This window comes from Sycon ciliatum, chromosome 10 (genome assembly GCF_964019385.1).
Source record: "Sycon ciliatum chromosome 10, ocSycCili1.1, whole genome shotgun sequence".
Classification (NCBI taxonomy): Eukaryota; Metazoa; Porifera; class Calcarea; order Leucosolenida; family Sycettidae; genus Sycon; species Sycon ciliatum.
Window position 1 is genome coordinate 27,431,338 of NC_088652.1, and position 14,270 is coordinate 27,445,607.

The following is a 14,270-nucleotide window of genomic DNA, read 5'->3' on the forward strand; positions in this document are numbered from 1 at the left end:
GGTGTTGATGGAGAACAGAGCAAGTCAATTTCTCCACTGACCCTCGTACCCACATGAATACAGGGATGAAAGACACAAACGGCGGAATACATTACAGGCAGGTCAAGTGAGGCCTTTACGTACTGGGTCATGACAGCGGCAGGCCATTTATCAACAGGAAGGTAGGCAATTTTATTCCTGCAGACACACAGACACCAGGGCAAGTGCTAAGTAAAGAGTCACACGAAAAATGAATGATGCACAAACTGCAGTGTAAGTATGCTAAAATCAGTGTTGGGGAGAGGGGTGGGAGAGGGGTGGGAGAGGGGAGTGGAGGTGAGAGAGGGAAAGGAGAAGGGAAAGGAAGGGGATCTGTGTGTGTGGGAGGGGAGGGGAGGAGGGAGGGAGGGAGGGAGTGCAGACACCTGCAAAGTGAGGACAGATGGTTAAATTCCATTGATTTTGTATTTTGGTGAGCGCAGACGTTTGAAAATGCGGTCACCTGTGAACTGCGGTCACCTGTGAAATGCCAAATGCGGACACTCTCTCTCGCGCGCGTATGCCCACAGTGCTGTGCTGCGGTGATCTCAGCCTAACAAGGCTTGCCGCATGTCTAGTTCACCAGCCTAACAAGGCGTGCCGCATGTCTAGTTCACAGCCTAACACGGCTTGCTGCATGTCTAGTTCACAGCCTAACAAGGCTTGCTGCATGTCTAGTTCACAGCCTAACAAGGCTTGCTGCATGTCTAGTTCTCAGCCTAACAAGGCTTGCCGCATGTCTAGTTCACAGCCTAACAAGGCTTGCCGCATGTCTAGTTCACAGCCTAACAAGGCTTGCCGCATGTCTAGTTCACAGCCTAACAAGGCTTGCCGCATGTCTAGTTCACCAGCCTAACAAGGCTTGCCGCATGTCTAGTTCACAGCCTAACAAGGCTTGCCGCATGTCTAGTTCACCAGCCTAACAAGGCTTGCCGCATGTCTAGTTCACAGCCTAACAAGGCTTGCTGCATGTCTAGTTCACAGCCTAACAAGGCTTGCTGCATGTCTAGTTCACAGCCTAACAAGGCTTGCTGCATGTCTAGTTCTCAGCCTAACAAGGCTTGCCGCATGTCTAGTTCACAGCCTAACAAGGCTTGCCGAATGTCTAGTTCACAGCCTAACAAGGCTTGCCGCATGTCTAGTTCACCAGCCTAACAAGGCTTGCCGCATGTCTAGTTCATCAGATCTAGTTCATCAGCTGGATTTCGCTCATCCATCAAATTATACCTAGTGTTCCCTGTAAAAAGGCACTGACGCCTGTTAGGATTTCCCTAGTAAAAAGAATAAAGAATAAATAATAATTATAATTATTTGGAAAGGATTAGGAGAACTTCAAATTCAAAGGATCAGTCGGGGAAGTGAACTGCCTGAAAAGAGAAAAAAACGCCAGACCCACCAGACTAGCCTTTGAATTTGAAGTTCTCCCAATCCTTTCCAAATTTAATCACTTTCTTTCACCTCTGGTAGTTTCCAGAAACTGACCGTGGTTGGTCCCCTGGGGGAGGGAAAAAGACCCAAGTGCCATCAGTATGTGTGGCACGTGTTGTGAGCTGCCTTTGGAGTGAAAAACTTGTCAGCGCCTTCTAGGTTCAGCCTGGTCCCATAGCTCAGTCGTTAGAGCATTGCTTTCGAGAACGAAAACTCTCCCGCCCCTGTAGTTTTCCCATGCACCGGTTGTTGCCGAGGTCAAAACTACATGCACTTTCTTCCGGACAGGACTTGATGTTCAATCAATCCATCACAATCTTGGGTGTGATGAAGCCGAGACCCAAGGTCGGCAGAGCATCCCAGACCACGCCACCACTCCCCTTATTCATGGCTCCCACATGACGGGTTTACGTGGCTCTAGTAAAAAAATTAATACAAGTAATAAAAAAATCAAGACTGGATGCCGAGAGTCTGAACATTGTAGTTCGTGCTCAACTTTTCTAACATTTCGCTCGCGCTTTAACGTTCGCTTGTGGACAGCAACCTTTTTTGGTGGCTGAAGAGTGCTTTAACGCTCGCTTGTGGACAGCAACCTTTTTTGGTGGCCGACGAGTGCTTGGCTGCAGGTGTTTATTTCTGCCGTGTTTCCATCTGTGGATCACCAAGTGCCGCAACAATACTTTCTTCCTCAGAGAGATAAGATCAATCTGCTGCAAATAGTTGTCTGCCAGAGACTACGATGGTGCAAAATAGGTGTAGTAGGATCGACCAAAGGTTGAGTAATGCGAAGGACTACAGGGACAGGCCATACACGGGTGCTGAGTCGAATGGTCTTCGTCCGAGAAAGTTGACCTGTTCCTTCCTACTTGAATCCCAATCGAACTCACGTAACAGAGGGATTAACCCTTTGTGGGTCTTACTCAATGTATGTGAGGGGTGGTCAAGCAAACACGCGTTGCTGTTGCTGTGCTTCCTCGCTGGTTGGTAAATTTGATTTCTTCATTCGGGTACGATTTATTTGAGCTAGGAGGACTCAACAGAGCTCTCTTTCTCACGACAATACACTGGAAATCCTCCAGGGACACCCAGCCTAGACTGGTGCCGTCAGTGTCCTCAGAAAGCTTTTCTGACACGGCCTCAAGACTCCGAGTCAAGAGATGCACTCCCATCCACGAAATGCGCGCATGGCGGATGGTCGTCTTTTCCAATTTCACCAGACCTCAGTCGATCGATACTGCAAAAATGTGTATGGTAGGTATGGTTGTTTTTACACCGTTGGAAAGCCTTGGAATTCAGCTACGCGTGGAGCACCATTTTAGTTGTCTCCTAGCAGCAAAACTCACAGAAAATGCGATTTTAAGTGTAAGGGTCACATACGACCCTTACGCTTATGTGAGACCCATAAATGGGTTAAGATGAACGTTATTTCTGACGTGACGCGAAAGTTCAGCTCACGTTATTTGGCTCACGTTATTTGGCTCGCGTGTTGTAAAACAACGCGAGTGACCTGCAGCTCACGTCGAAATTCGGAGTTTTACGCCAAATTTGACGTGAAATTGCGCGTCACGTCAGAAATAAGGTGCATCTTAACCTCTCTATTAACGAGGATCAACCTGTACGAAGGATTTGTGACATCCTTCACGATGCACAACAAGGAAGCAGCATGCCTGTACGTATGGTGAAGTTAAATAAAGATGGCATTGCAGCATAACACCCCTGGTCAAGAAAGAAGCTTTGTCTAAAATGTAAGCCAAACGCAAATTGCAACCTTTGGCCCAAGTAACTGCAGAGGAGCACAAAGACAAGAAAAGGCAGAATACAAATTAAATATATTAATTTTCAATTTTATTTCACCGTCCAATGGCAGAACAAAAAGCCAATGCAAAGGAGGGGGTGTGAGAGTACATACCCCCCCCCCCCCCCCCCAGAGTGTGCAACGCCTGATCCAGCCCTGCATGGGGTCTTGGTCGAGCGTAATCGGATCTTTGCGTCATAATACCGTACACATCTGAGAGGAACCCGGGTAGTCGCGGGTACTCTCGGATCAAAAACAATGGTGCCCTGCCTCGAGACCGGCCTTGTGCTGGTGTGGAGTGTACGCATGACATCAGAAGATCCGATTACGCTCGACTAAGACCCTATGCAGAGCTGGATCAGGCATAGAACACTCTGGGGGGTTATGTACTCTTGCTTATAGAGGTTATCGTTATAAGGGTAGGTCGACTGTATGTTGCCCATGGTGAATAGCGGCGGGACAAGCCAGCAAAAGAGGCGAGTGAGCCTACAACTTGGCATGACATTTAACATAGTCTTTGAACTGTCTAACATTGGATATTGTCTTCATTTCCATGGGCAGCTTGAGCCAATACGAATATGCAGAAAAGATAGGGGATTTGGTAAACATAGTTAACAAAGCTCTGGGAAGTACTATGCCATTGCGAGTGTCCCGTGCAAAAGTAAACCAGTTATACTTGCTGAGATGTTCAGGGACAATGTTCAGTTTCATACAATGGACCAGAACGCATGACTGTCTCTGTGACAGGATAGAGATGGGGCAGGTGGAGGCCAAACTATAATCAGTAGAGGGGAATAAAGTGGGTTTACGAAAAATAATTTTTAACACCCGTTTGTGAAATGATTCGATTGATTCTGCAAACAAAATCCGCTCAATTTCTGATTAATTTCTGAGTGAACAAAATGTGTGCTAATTTCATACTTCTAAACACAAGTTGGTGTGGCTGCCCAAAGGAACTTCTCCAGTCTTTTTGATGCGTTCTTGCAAGAACTTGGTGGTGGTTGTGGTTGTGTTTATTTGAATTCGCAAACCGAACGGACTGAACATGTCCAATGACAAGGAAGCGAATGAAGTCCAAGTAACCCAGAAATGGGGACACAGATGTGAAGAAAATATGGGAACAGAAGGCTCTCAGCAAAGGAAGAAGAGAAAAGAAGGAGAGAAAAAGAATAAAGGAGAGAAAGGAGAGAAAGAAGAAAAATCGTGGTCACGGCGAGAAGAAAGCTTTTAGCAAAAAGAGAAAGGAAAGGATAAAGGAGAAAAGGGGGAAACACATCGTGGTCACGGCCAAAGCCGGAGTAGCGGCAAGACACAGTAGACATAACCACAACAGGAACAAGAGCGCATGAAGTATGGGCCATGCCGGCCCAGAAGCGGAAGACACTGACAGGAAGAGAGAAGAGAAGAGAGAGAAGTCGAAGCATTGCACATCTACACCCACACATCCACCCACCCACACATCCACCCACCCACACCCACACCCACACCCACACACCCACACACACCCACACACACCCACACACACTCACACACACACACACGCACACACATACACACACACATACATGTACATACCCACACCTACACACACACATGCACACATACTCGGACACATACACCCCCCCCCCCCCCCACACACACACGCACATGCGCACGCGCACACATACACACACACACACACACATATATATACACACACATGTACATTGACAGCCACACATACAGTTGCTTTGCAATGTTCTCAGTTCATAGAAGAAACGGGACTGCTGCAGCACGGAACTGACGAGCAAAGGAGATGGAGCGAATACTGCTAGGCAGGTTGTTCCAGCATAGCGCACCCTGGAAGGCAAATGTCCTCTTTCCAGAGTTGCTGCGGGCGGGTGGCAGGCAGAGACCCATGCCAGAGTCCAGGCGCGTGGACCGGCCACAAGCTGGCAGCAAGAGAACCTGAAGCTCAGGACTTGCTTGGCCGTAACGGCAGCGCCATGCAAGGAATGCCAGCTTCTGCTTGTATACTTCAGTAACCCGATACAGTGAGAGGCGCTCCAGTAGGTCATGTGCGGATGTCCATGGCGGGCGTCCGAACACTACACGGGCAACACGGTTTTGCAGAACCTGTAGTCGATGACAGTGCCTGGCTGCCAGAGATGTCGAGAATGCATTTGATCCATATAGAAGATCAGGCATTATGATGGACTGGAAGTAAGTTATCCGACCCTGTGTGCTGAGGCAACGCCGCATCCTCCACAGGACTCCGATCTTTTGTGATACACGGTTTGCACAGCGGGTTACGTGGTCATCCCAAGACATGTTGCTATCAAATGTTATGCCAAGGTACCTGGCAGACTCCACAAGTGGCAGCAGGGTCCCGTTACAGTTCACCGAGAGTGGAGTATGCTTCTCAGGTAGGTTCTCAGAAATGGAGATCACCTGGCTTTTGGAAGCATTCAGGATCAAGCCACGGTCGTTTAGCCAGTTAGCAATAGCTGAAGCTGACGCAGACAGAATTGCAGACACTTCGGGCTTAGTCGGTTTGCTGCAAGTGAGACCAATGTCATCTGCAAACTGCAAAGACAAAGCTTGTCCAGCAACATAGGGTATTTCCCGAGTGTATACGTTGAACAAAATGGGGCCGGAGCACAGATCCCTGTGGCACTCCGCAGGTGCAGTGAGTGATAGTGCTGCGTGATGGTCCGATACACACACGCTGGGTCCGTTCGGAGAGGTAAGACATGAACCACCGCAGGGCTGTGGCCGTGACGCCAACATTGAAGAGGTGGAGAATTAGTTGGCGGTGTCTAACTTTATCGAATGCTTTTGACATGTCTAGTAAGCAGACACCTGTGTACATTCGTTTGTCCGGGGCAGTAAGGATACGGTTGGTGATGAGAGCTAGTGCATCCTCCGTGGAATGGCCGCTGCGAAATGCAAACTGAGTGGAGGGAAGTGACTCCGTGATGTTCATGACTGATACAAGTTCCTTCTGCACCAGCTTCTCTAATAGCTTGGACAGGATTGGGAGAAGGGAAATGGGACGGAAGTGAGTGGGAACTGCTGGGTCACCAGCTTTATATAGCGGTGATACGTGTGCAAGCTTGAAGGCAGAGGGTACTGTACCACGGGATAGTGCGGCATTGAAGAGAGCAGCAACAGACGGAGCAATGATATCAGCACAGCACTTCAGAAGTACTCCTGGGATGCTGTCACTGCCTGTGGCCTTGGCTGCATTGATGCCTCTCATGAGACGATAAACAGAGATGGTTCGGACATACTGGAAAGCTGATAAGGCTGTGGGGCGTGATGGACCCTGTGACATGGTGAGCACAGGGGGTCTATCATTATCAGTCACAACTTTACTGAAGGCTGTGGCGACATCCTCAACATCACACGTTGGCTCAATACGTTGGCGAGTTCGAGATGTTACAGTGTTGATGATATGCCACAGTTTGCGTGGATTGCGACTATGTTCAGCACATTGGGTTTGGAAATACTCATTGCGTTTCCTACGATAGGCATTTCTGGCAGCCGCACGGGCACGCCTGAATGCCGAGTAGAGATGGGTGCTGTCCTTGTTCTGAAGCCACTGGCGATGTAGCCTTTTCTTGCGACACTGGAGTTGGTACAATTCCCTGTCAGACCACGGGGGATATGAGCTCGCCTTCCTGCTGGTGGATTTGAGAGGGGCATGTCTGTCAAGAACACGCATGAATTTAGTGTGCCAAGTGCTCCACATCTCATCAGTGGAGGAAGTCGATTGGAACACGCTCAGGTTGGCATTGGCAAGCTCATCCCGAAATTCTGGAAGGTTTATGGTGCGCATGTTGCGGGTTAAACTGGTGCCCTGGCGTTGCGAGGAGTGTTGATGCTTAGCGGACGGTAGCGCGAGGTCCAGTCTAGCATGTACGGCTGAGTGATCACTCAGAGTACAGGGTATGACATTGCAGGAGACTGTAGCAGGGCTACTGGTGAGGATCAGGTCCAGTGTTGTGCCGACTGGACATCTTGGGGTTATTCGGGTTGGGACAGAGACTAAATTTCTCAAACTGAAAGAGTGAATTGCGTCATTGAAACGGTGGAGCCGGGGTGTTGCAGCTGAGCTAACATTAATGTTGAAGTCACCAAACAGGGTGACAGATGGTGATACCACTGCAGCCTGGTGAAGAGCCTGCTCAAATCTGTCCCAATAATGAATTGATTCAGCAGGGGGGCGATACATACACGCAAAAAGATGGCGCTAATTGGAGTGGTGCAGACTGATCCACACGGCTTCAATACCGTCCACCTTCAAATCTGGCTGTACGGTGACAGGAAGTTATCATGGCAAAATTAGAAAAACGTTAAAAAGAACGTTTTGGTTGTTAAACTTTCCAGTTTTACAGTATTACAAAAATACTGTCACATGTACAACTCGAATCGGCACATAAACAAAATTTAATAATACATCTAGTGCTAATGCTAGCTAGCTATTCCGTGGCTCAAATAAATTGTGTCATTGGCACTGGTGAGAAAGTCGAGTTCTGAAAATGTGTTTGTTCCGAACGTTCCCACGTTCACTTCCTAGTCGATACGTTACATCTTCAGATAGCAGCATTGTCTGCTCCGACAGTCTGCTTGACGCAAACGAACGTCTGCTGGAGCTTAACGTTGCTTGGACTATCGTGCTGGATCACCGAGGGCATCATCCGCAAGTTTGCAATCCTCACACGCACAGAAAGAAGCCATGTGATAACAGGACTCCGCCGCGCTTTTTTTTCCGTATCGAGAATGAAGCACTGAGGCAAGCGCTGAGGCAAATTGTCAGCGTTGCTGAGAAAGCAAAACTCCCCACACGCAACTGACAAACAAAAGGAAAGTACTGTAGATCACTGCCGTTGCTTCCAAAAAATCTATTTCGAAGTACAATCGATAACTACCCACGCACGCCACCGTAGTTCTACACCACGACTACGACTAGACAGTACCGCTCTTGCGTGAAGCTTCCCAGCCCAAAATTTGAGCTGCGAAGATTCTCACGCCATCGCGTTCGCGGGAAGCTGGTGGGTGGATCACACGACCTAGTTCCGGATTCACGCTACCATGACAACCATCCCATTCCGCCAGCCCTTCCTGTGAGTGTGGACGTACCCTAGGGAGATCTGAGCGGTGTGGCGTGTCAAAGGCTTTCAAAAAACATACAGTAAAGTCTTGTATAAAAGCCGCACTTGAATAGAAGCCACCCTCGAATAGAAGCCACAATTTTGGGCCCATCAATTCACACATGAGCCTGGTTTTAGTGTTGACATACATAGAAATACCTGTCTTGTATAGAAGCCTGTCTCATATAGAAGCCTGCAAAATTTCACCAAAAAGTCGTAAAAGCCGCGGCTTTTATACACGACTTTACGGTATGCATAATCTTTACAGAGACCATCACTCGGTCGTAGCAATCCTGCTAAGAACCGTAGAGTGAAAGACAAACATTTTTTTAGAATGAGAGCCAATCATTACTTACAGGAACATCCTGTTTTGAGACGGGGAAAAAAAGTCTGCAGGTAAAGTTACAAGATTGTTTTGTCCCAGGAATCTGCAAAATATCGGGAAAGATAAATGTTAGAACTTAGAATCTAAGCTGAGTCCCTTTCCCGATCACACCTTTCTGAGCAATGGATTGTACAATTGAAGACCAAGCCATTCCTGTCAAACTGAACAACACCTGTGTTGACTTGCTCTACGTCAATCATACCGTATGTCCTCACCATTCATTTATTATAGTGCTAATGTATGACGCCTCGTGCTCTCCTCTCCTCACTCCTGTAGTGCCAATATCTCAATGTCTCAATACTCACCTATTATAGTTTGCTACAGAGTCAGTTTCATTTCATTATTATTTTACTCCCTGATGAAGCCCCAAGGGCGAAAATTTGGAGATTTCATTTCTTTTGAATAAAATTTGGAGCGTCAACGACCTTCGACTTTAAAGAGTTGGTGACTGATCATAATACAATTTGGAGTACATCTTGTTTATTGGTGTATACACCCGTTTTGAATCGAAATATTAGACGTTTTCTTGGCTAAAGTCCTTTCAACAAATTTCTAACCAAAAGGAATTTTGAAAATGTTGACCCTAAGGACTGTTTTCGCTGGGTGAGGCCCATGTAAGGAAAAAATTGGAGGTGTATCCAATTTCGAAAGAAAAGGTGTCAGCACCGACGCAATCCACACAGTCAAGTAAGCCAATTTTGTAACCGAACGTTTTCGTTCCCTTCTCATCATAGGTAAGTACAGGGAATAATGGAAAAATGTCAAAATACAGTCGAATGTCACTTATCCGACCACTTCCTTGAATCAGGCATGTTGGATAACTGAATATGTTGGATAACTGATATCATTTTTTATGTGCATATATGGCTGGATTTCACTGATTTATGTACACAATACTCAAATTATATTCATGCATATTCATGAATTGCTCCATGCACACGTACATGTTAGCATACTTGACCACATCTACTTCAAGTAAATGCATATTACACCGTATAATATACAAAAAAATTTTTTTTAGAATTTTACTGTTGAGAGTCATAAAATTACCACTCCCGGGCTTGTCGGATACTAGTAACCGACGTGCTCGGATAACTGGCGACCGGATAAGTGACATTCGACTGTACAGCAAATTAAAGAGTTACAGCAAAAGCATAGAATCTGATCGAGAACCTCACGCTATACCCGTGGGAAAAATATAAAATCTAGCAGAACTTGCCAAAACGGGGTGAAGATGAAAAAATGACTAAAACATAATGAAAACATCAGTGAGGAAAAGCATTCCTGACACTTTCACGAGGATTAGCGCCAAAGGAGGTGACGAAAAAGAGGCGACATTCTAACAATCAGCAATCAGCTATCAAGAGTCATCTGTCGGTTAGTGATAGGATTCCATCCCGAGACAGCGCGTCCACTACAGCGCGAGGCATTTCAGCGCGACCACTTCAGCGCAAGGCAATTCAGCGTGAGATAGTGTCAGCGCGAGGCACTTCAGCGCGAGGTAATGTCAGCGTGAGGTACCGTCAGCGCCAGGCACTTCAGCGCGAAGCACTTTCGCGCGTACTATAGTGCGCATTATCGTACGCACGGAATTAGTGGTCTCGTCCGCACTCTCGCTAGCGGGATTTGGTGATTTGGTGATTCTTTGACAAACTTGTTTTCACATAGTTTATTGAAATTATTTAGTAGGCATAAAGCGATATGGCAAGAGAATCCGTAGATTAGAAATGAAGAAGTCGACCAACATTCGAAAGAAATTCAAATTATTAGTGATTTCCCCATTTGCACGTCTGACTTCCAGGACGCGAACTCGATCGTTAAGTCGAGTGTATGAAGCTTTCCCGACTGGGATGCGCTGGCCAGCTTGCATCTGGCGGCAAAAAGCTCCATACGCGAAGCCTCCTTCTTCAGTTGCTCCAACAGCACACAAACGTTGGGATGGGTGGTGTTCACCTTTCGGCTAAATCGATGGTGCCATCCCTCAACACCGTTGTTGGTCCTGACGTCCCTTCCATGGCAACACCACAGCGACATCGGAACGTTAGCATTCTCAATCCACTGTGTCCACTGTCAATTGTTGAAGGTTTAAATCAGGGGCGATCTCCTCCAACCAATCGAAGGCGCCTGTGACCTGGTCTTCTGGCAGGAATGGCAATGCCATCAGTTGACGACAGCATACCCCGTACAAGTTGTCAACAGTCATTGATAGACACTAATACTAGTAATAGTAACTAATTGGTGTCCGTAAGTACATTAACATGTAAATGTACGTACATTAGCATGTACGGCGCTGAAGTGCCTCCCGCGGAAAAAATCTGCGCTGAAGAAATTGGCGCTGACATGTCCTGCGCTTTAAAATTTCGCGCTGAAATCATTGGCGCTGTCAAGACACGGCGCTGAAATGGCACAGAGCCGAAATGCCTCGCGCTAAGGCGGTCGCGCTGCACCGTATTCAGTCGCATACATCTACACCTCACACTTCCTCACTCTATCACATTCACCTGCTTCCACGCCTTCATTTCACTCACCTTTTGCAGTAGCTCACATCGTTGGAACACTCTCACATCTTTTCTTCTTCTTTCTTTCGTCTTCTCTCCAACTTTAGTTTTTTTTTTTTCACACCTCACCTTGTATACCTCCCACTATCCTATAGACGTATACGTATAAGTACTTCGAGTAGCTTGTTTCTCAACATACCTTCTATTGTGAGACGATTTTTCCCTGATGATAATCTCAAGAAAATCGATTAGGAACATCAATTTTAACATACATCACGGGTGTTTCGCAGTGGCCACTCGTCAAGATGGCGGCAAATCCGAGAGTACAAAAATTTCGACTCTGCCTATGCACGTGGCGGATGCGAATCTCGCACGTGCATGCAAAATCTAGCCTTCTGCAGAGCTGGGAAGAGCAAGTGTGTAGCCAGTGTAGGAACCAGGGAGTCGTAAAAGCCCGGGAGAGGACACGGCACACATTCCCAGAAAACATCTTTGCCTCGCGCTGCCGGGGAACGCTGCCAGGGAACGGTGTTGCGAGGCAAGGAAATTATTATTTTCGAAAATTGTGATGTCTTCTTGAAATACTAATTGGGACATTCTCCGATTTCTCTTAGAGCACGGAGGCGATTGCTCCGTCGAGTCTTCTGATCTCTATTTTCATCCTCAATTCTTCCAGCTGCCTCACTCATTCTCTCTCAGTTTATCGAAGTTAATTTATTCTGAGGCGATGGAAATGCAAGATAAATCCCTAATTGTACTTCACTTTTATTTGAGTTGGGGTGAACGAAATGAGATTTGTGGAAAATGACGCCACTTCCCGTGTTAGCCGCTGGTCGTATCATACAGCCCATATTCCATTGCAGGTGATGGGCGAACGTTCGTGTTGAGATCCGCTGAGCTTCCTCGTACTCGTGGAGTTGAATTTGTGGCAGAAATTGCACTGAATTGCAGTCAAATGGTTGTGAATGAAACGAGATTTGTGGAAAATGACGCCACTTCCCGTGTTAGCTGCTGGTCGTATCATACAGCCCATATTCCATTGCAGGTGATGGGCGAACGTTCGTGTTGAGATCCGCTGAGCTTCCTCGTACTCGTGGAGTTGAATTTGCGGCAGAAATTGCACTGAATTGCAGTCAAATGGTTGTGAATGAAACGAGATTTGTGGAAAATGACGCCACTTCCCGTGTTAGCCGCTGGTCGTATCATACAGCCCATATTCCATTGCAGGTGATGGGCGAACGTTCGTGTTGAGATCCGCTGAGCTTCCTCGTACTCGTGGAGTTGAATTTGCGGCAGAAATTGCACTGAATTGCAGTCAAATGGTTGTGAATGAAACGAGATTTGTGGAAAATGACGCCACTTCCCGTGTTAGCCTCTGGTCGTATCATACAGCCCATATTCCATTGCAGGTGATGGGCGAAAGTTCTTGTGGAGATCCGCTGAGCTTCCTCGGCGTACTCGTGGATTTATGAATTTGTGTCAGAAATTGCACTGAAATTGCAGTCGAGTGGACTTCTGTGCGTGTGTTGTGAATGAATCGCAACGGCTCCCTTCCTTCAGCATCGTCAAAACGCAACATAGAGCATTATTACACACTCGTTCCATGATTCATGATAATGCCTGGATTCTTTTCAAAACAATCAATGTGTGTTCCCTATCTGTGTTTTTCTTTCTTTTTCCCGTCGCGTGTGCATGTGCTGCTGTTGTCTGGCGCACTCCTGCACGTACTTCTCTGACATCCGATGCTTCATATTTTAATTTTTCCCGTCGCATGTGCATGTGCTGCTGTTGTCCAGTGCACCCTGCAAGTACGGCTGACATCCCAGGCTTCCTGTTTTTGTTTATTTGTTTTCTGACGTTTTCTGCTGGCTGAGCTCCTTGCTCTGTGTTTGGTCCGGAGACACCCCCTGATTTAGGTACCATTACCTTTGGGTTATCCGTCATAATAATAATAATAATAATAATAATAACAATAATCTATCTACATTGTACATGGTTGCAGGTCGTTATTTATAAATCTTGATAATTTCAACACTTTTCTACTCGTATACTGAGTACGCGGTGACTTGAGCCGTTTAGGAAACGGAAGTCTTGGCGAGTGTACAAAAGGTAAACCTATCATTTGTACTTCATAACGGAATTGTGCACAAAAATGCACACGCACGTTCGCGCGCACACACACAAGCACACACACAAACACTGTACAAACACACACAAAAGTACAAGCACATGTGCACATACACACGCCTCCCCCCCCCTCCCCCCCCCCCCCCCCACACACACACACACTCAACTCCCCACCCCTGTACCATGTGTACTGAGTCTGACAGACATACAATCATGTTTATCCTTCCTTCGCCACCAGTTCCGGATAATGGTGTCAACAACGAGTTGTAAAATATTGGTATTTTAGGACTCCCTGCCCTGAAGACGAGCACAGCGCCGTGGATCGAGCAGATCCGGCCGCGCCGGCCTAGCGTGCTTCACTTTCTGGCCGAGGCAAACATCGTCCGCGTGCGCGCATCCCGTGTCCTCTCCCGGGCTTTTACGACTCCCTGGTAGGAACGAACGACGACCTTTTCCGAGAGAGAATGTGGCTCTATTCATCCCAACATTTTACTCGCCACGCTCTCCCTCCCAGCTTATTGATACGAGTATGTGCTACCGAGTAGAAGTCTCCATCTTCAGAGTAGGCCAGGCAGAATCGCAAGGTAGAAATACTTGCTCACTTGGTTTTTTTGGTCCTTTGAGGTGTTGATGTGATTGTTGTGTACAACTCGAAGTGACAAACTTGAGACCCCCGCGCCACAAAAAACTAAGGCGCGCCACAAAGTTTTGTTTGGCTGTTCAATGAAAGGACGTATGGAAGCAGGGATAAAAACTATCGTGGCTGCCGGCAAAACTCCTAGTAATGTAATAAACGGGGGTGTGACTTTGGTAATTCCAAGGAGAATGTACGCACGGCCATTCCACAACGAAGACGAACTACGAGCTCAAAAACACTCCGATTT

The 14,270-nt window shown here is 47.1% G+C and overlaps 1 protein-coding gene across 1 annotated transcript in view; it reads right to left on the reverse strand.

Annotated features, from left to right (window-relative positions):
- The window catches only part of LOC135826434 (leucine-rich alpha-2-glycoprotein-like), a 58,754-nt gene that overhangs the window by 25,240 nt on the left and 19,244 nt on the right, over positions 1-14,270 (reverse strand). Inside the window, exons 6-8 of the mRNA XM_065339045.1 lie at positions 8,733-8,804; positions 3,215-3,229; positions 124-177 (exon numbers count right to left, since the gene is read on the reverse strand). Coding sequence (XP_065195117.1) covers positions 124-177; positions 3,215-3,229; positions 8,733-8,804 — 141 coding nt within the window. The remainder of the gene's footprint in view (positions 1-123; positions 178-3,214; positions 3,230-8,732; positions 8,805-14,270) is intronic.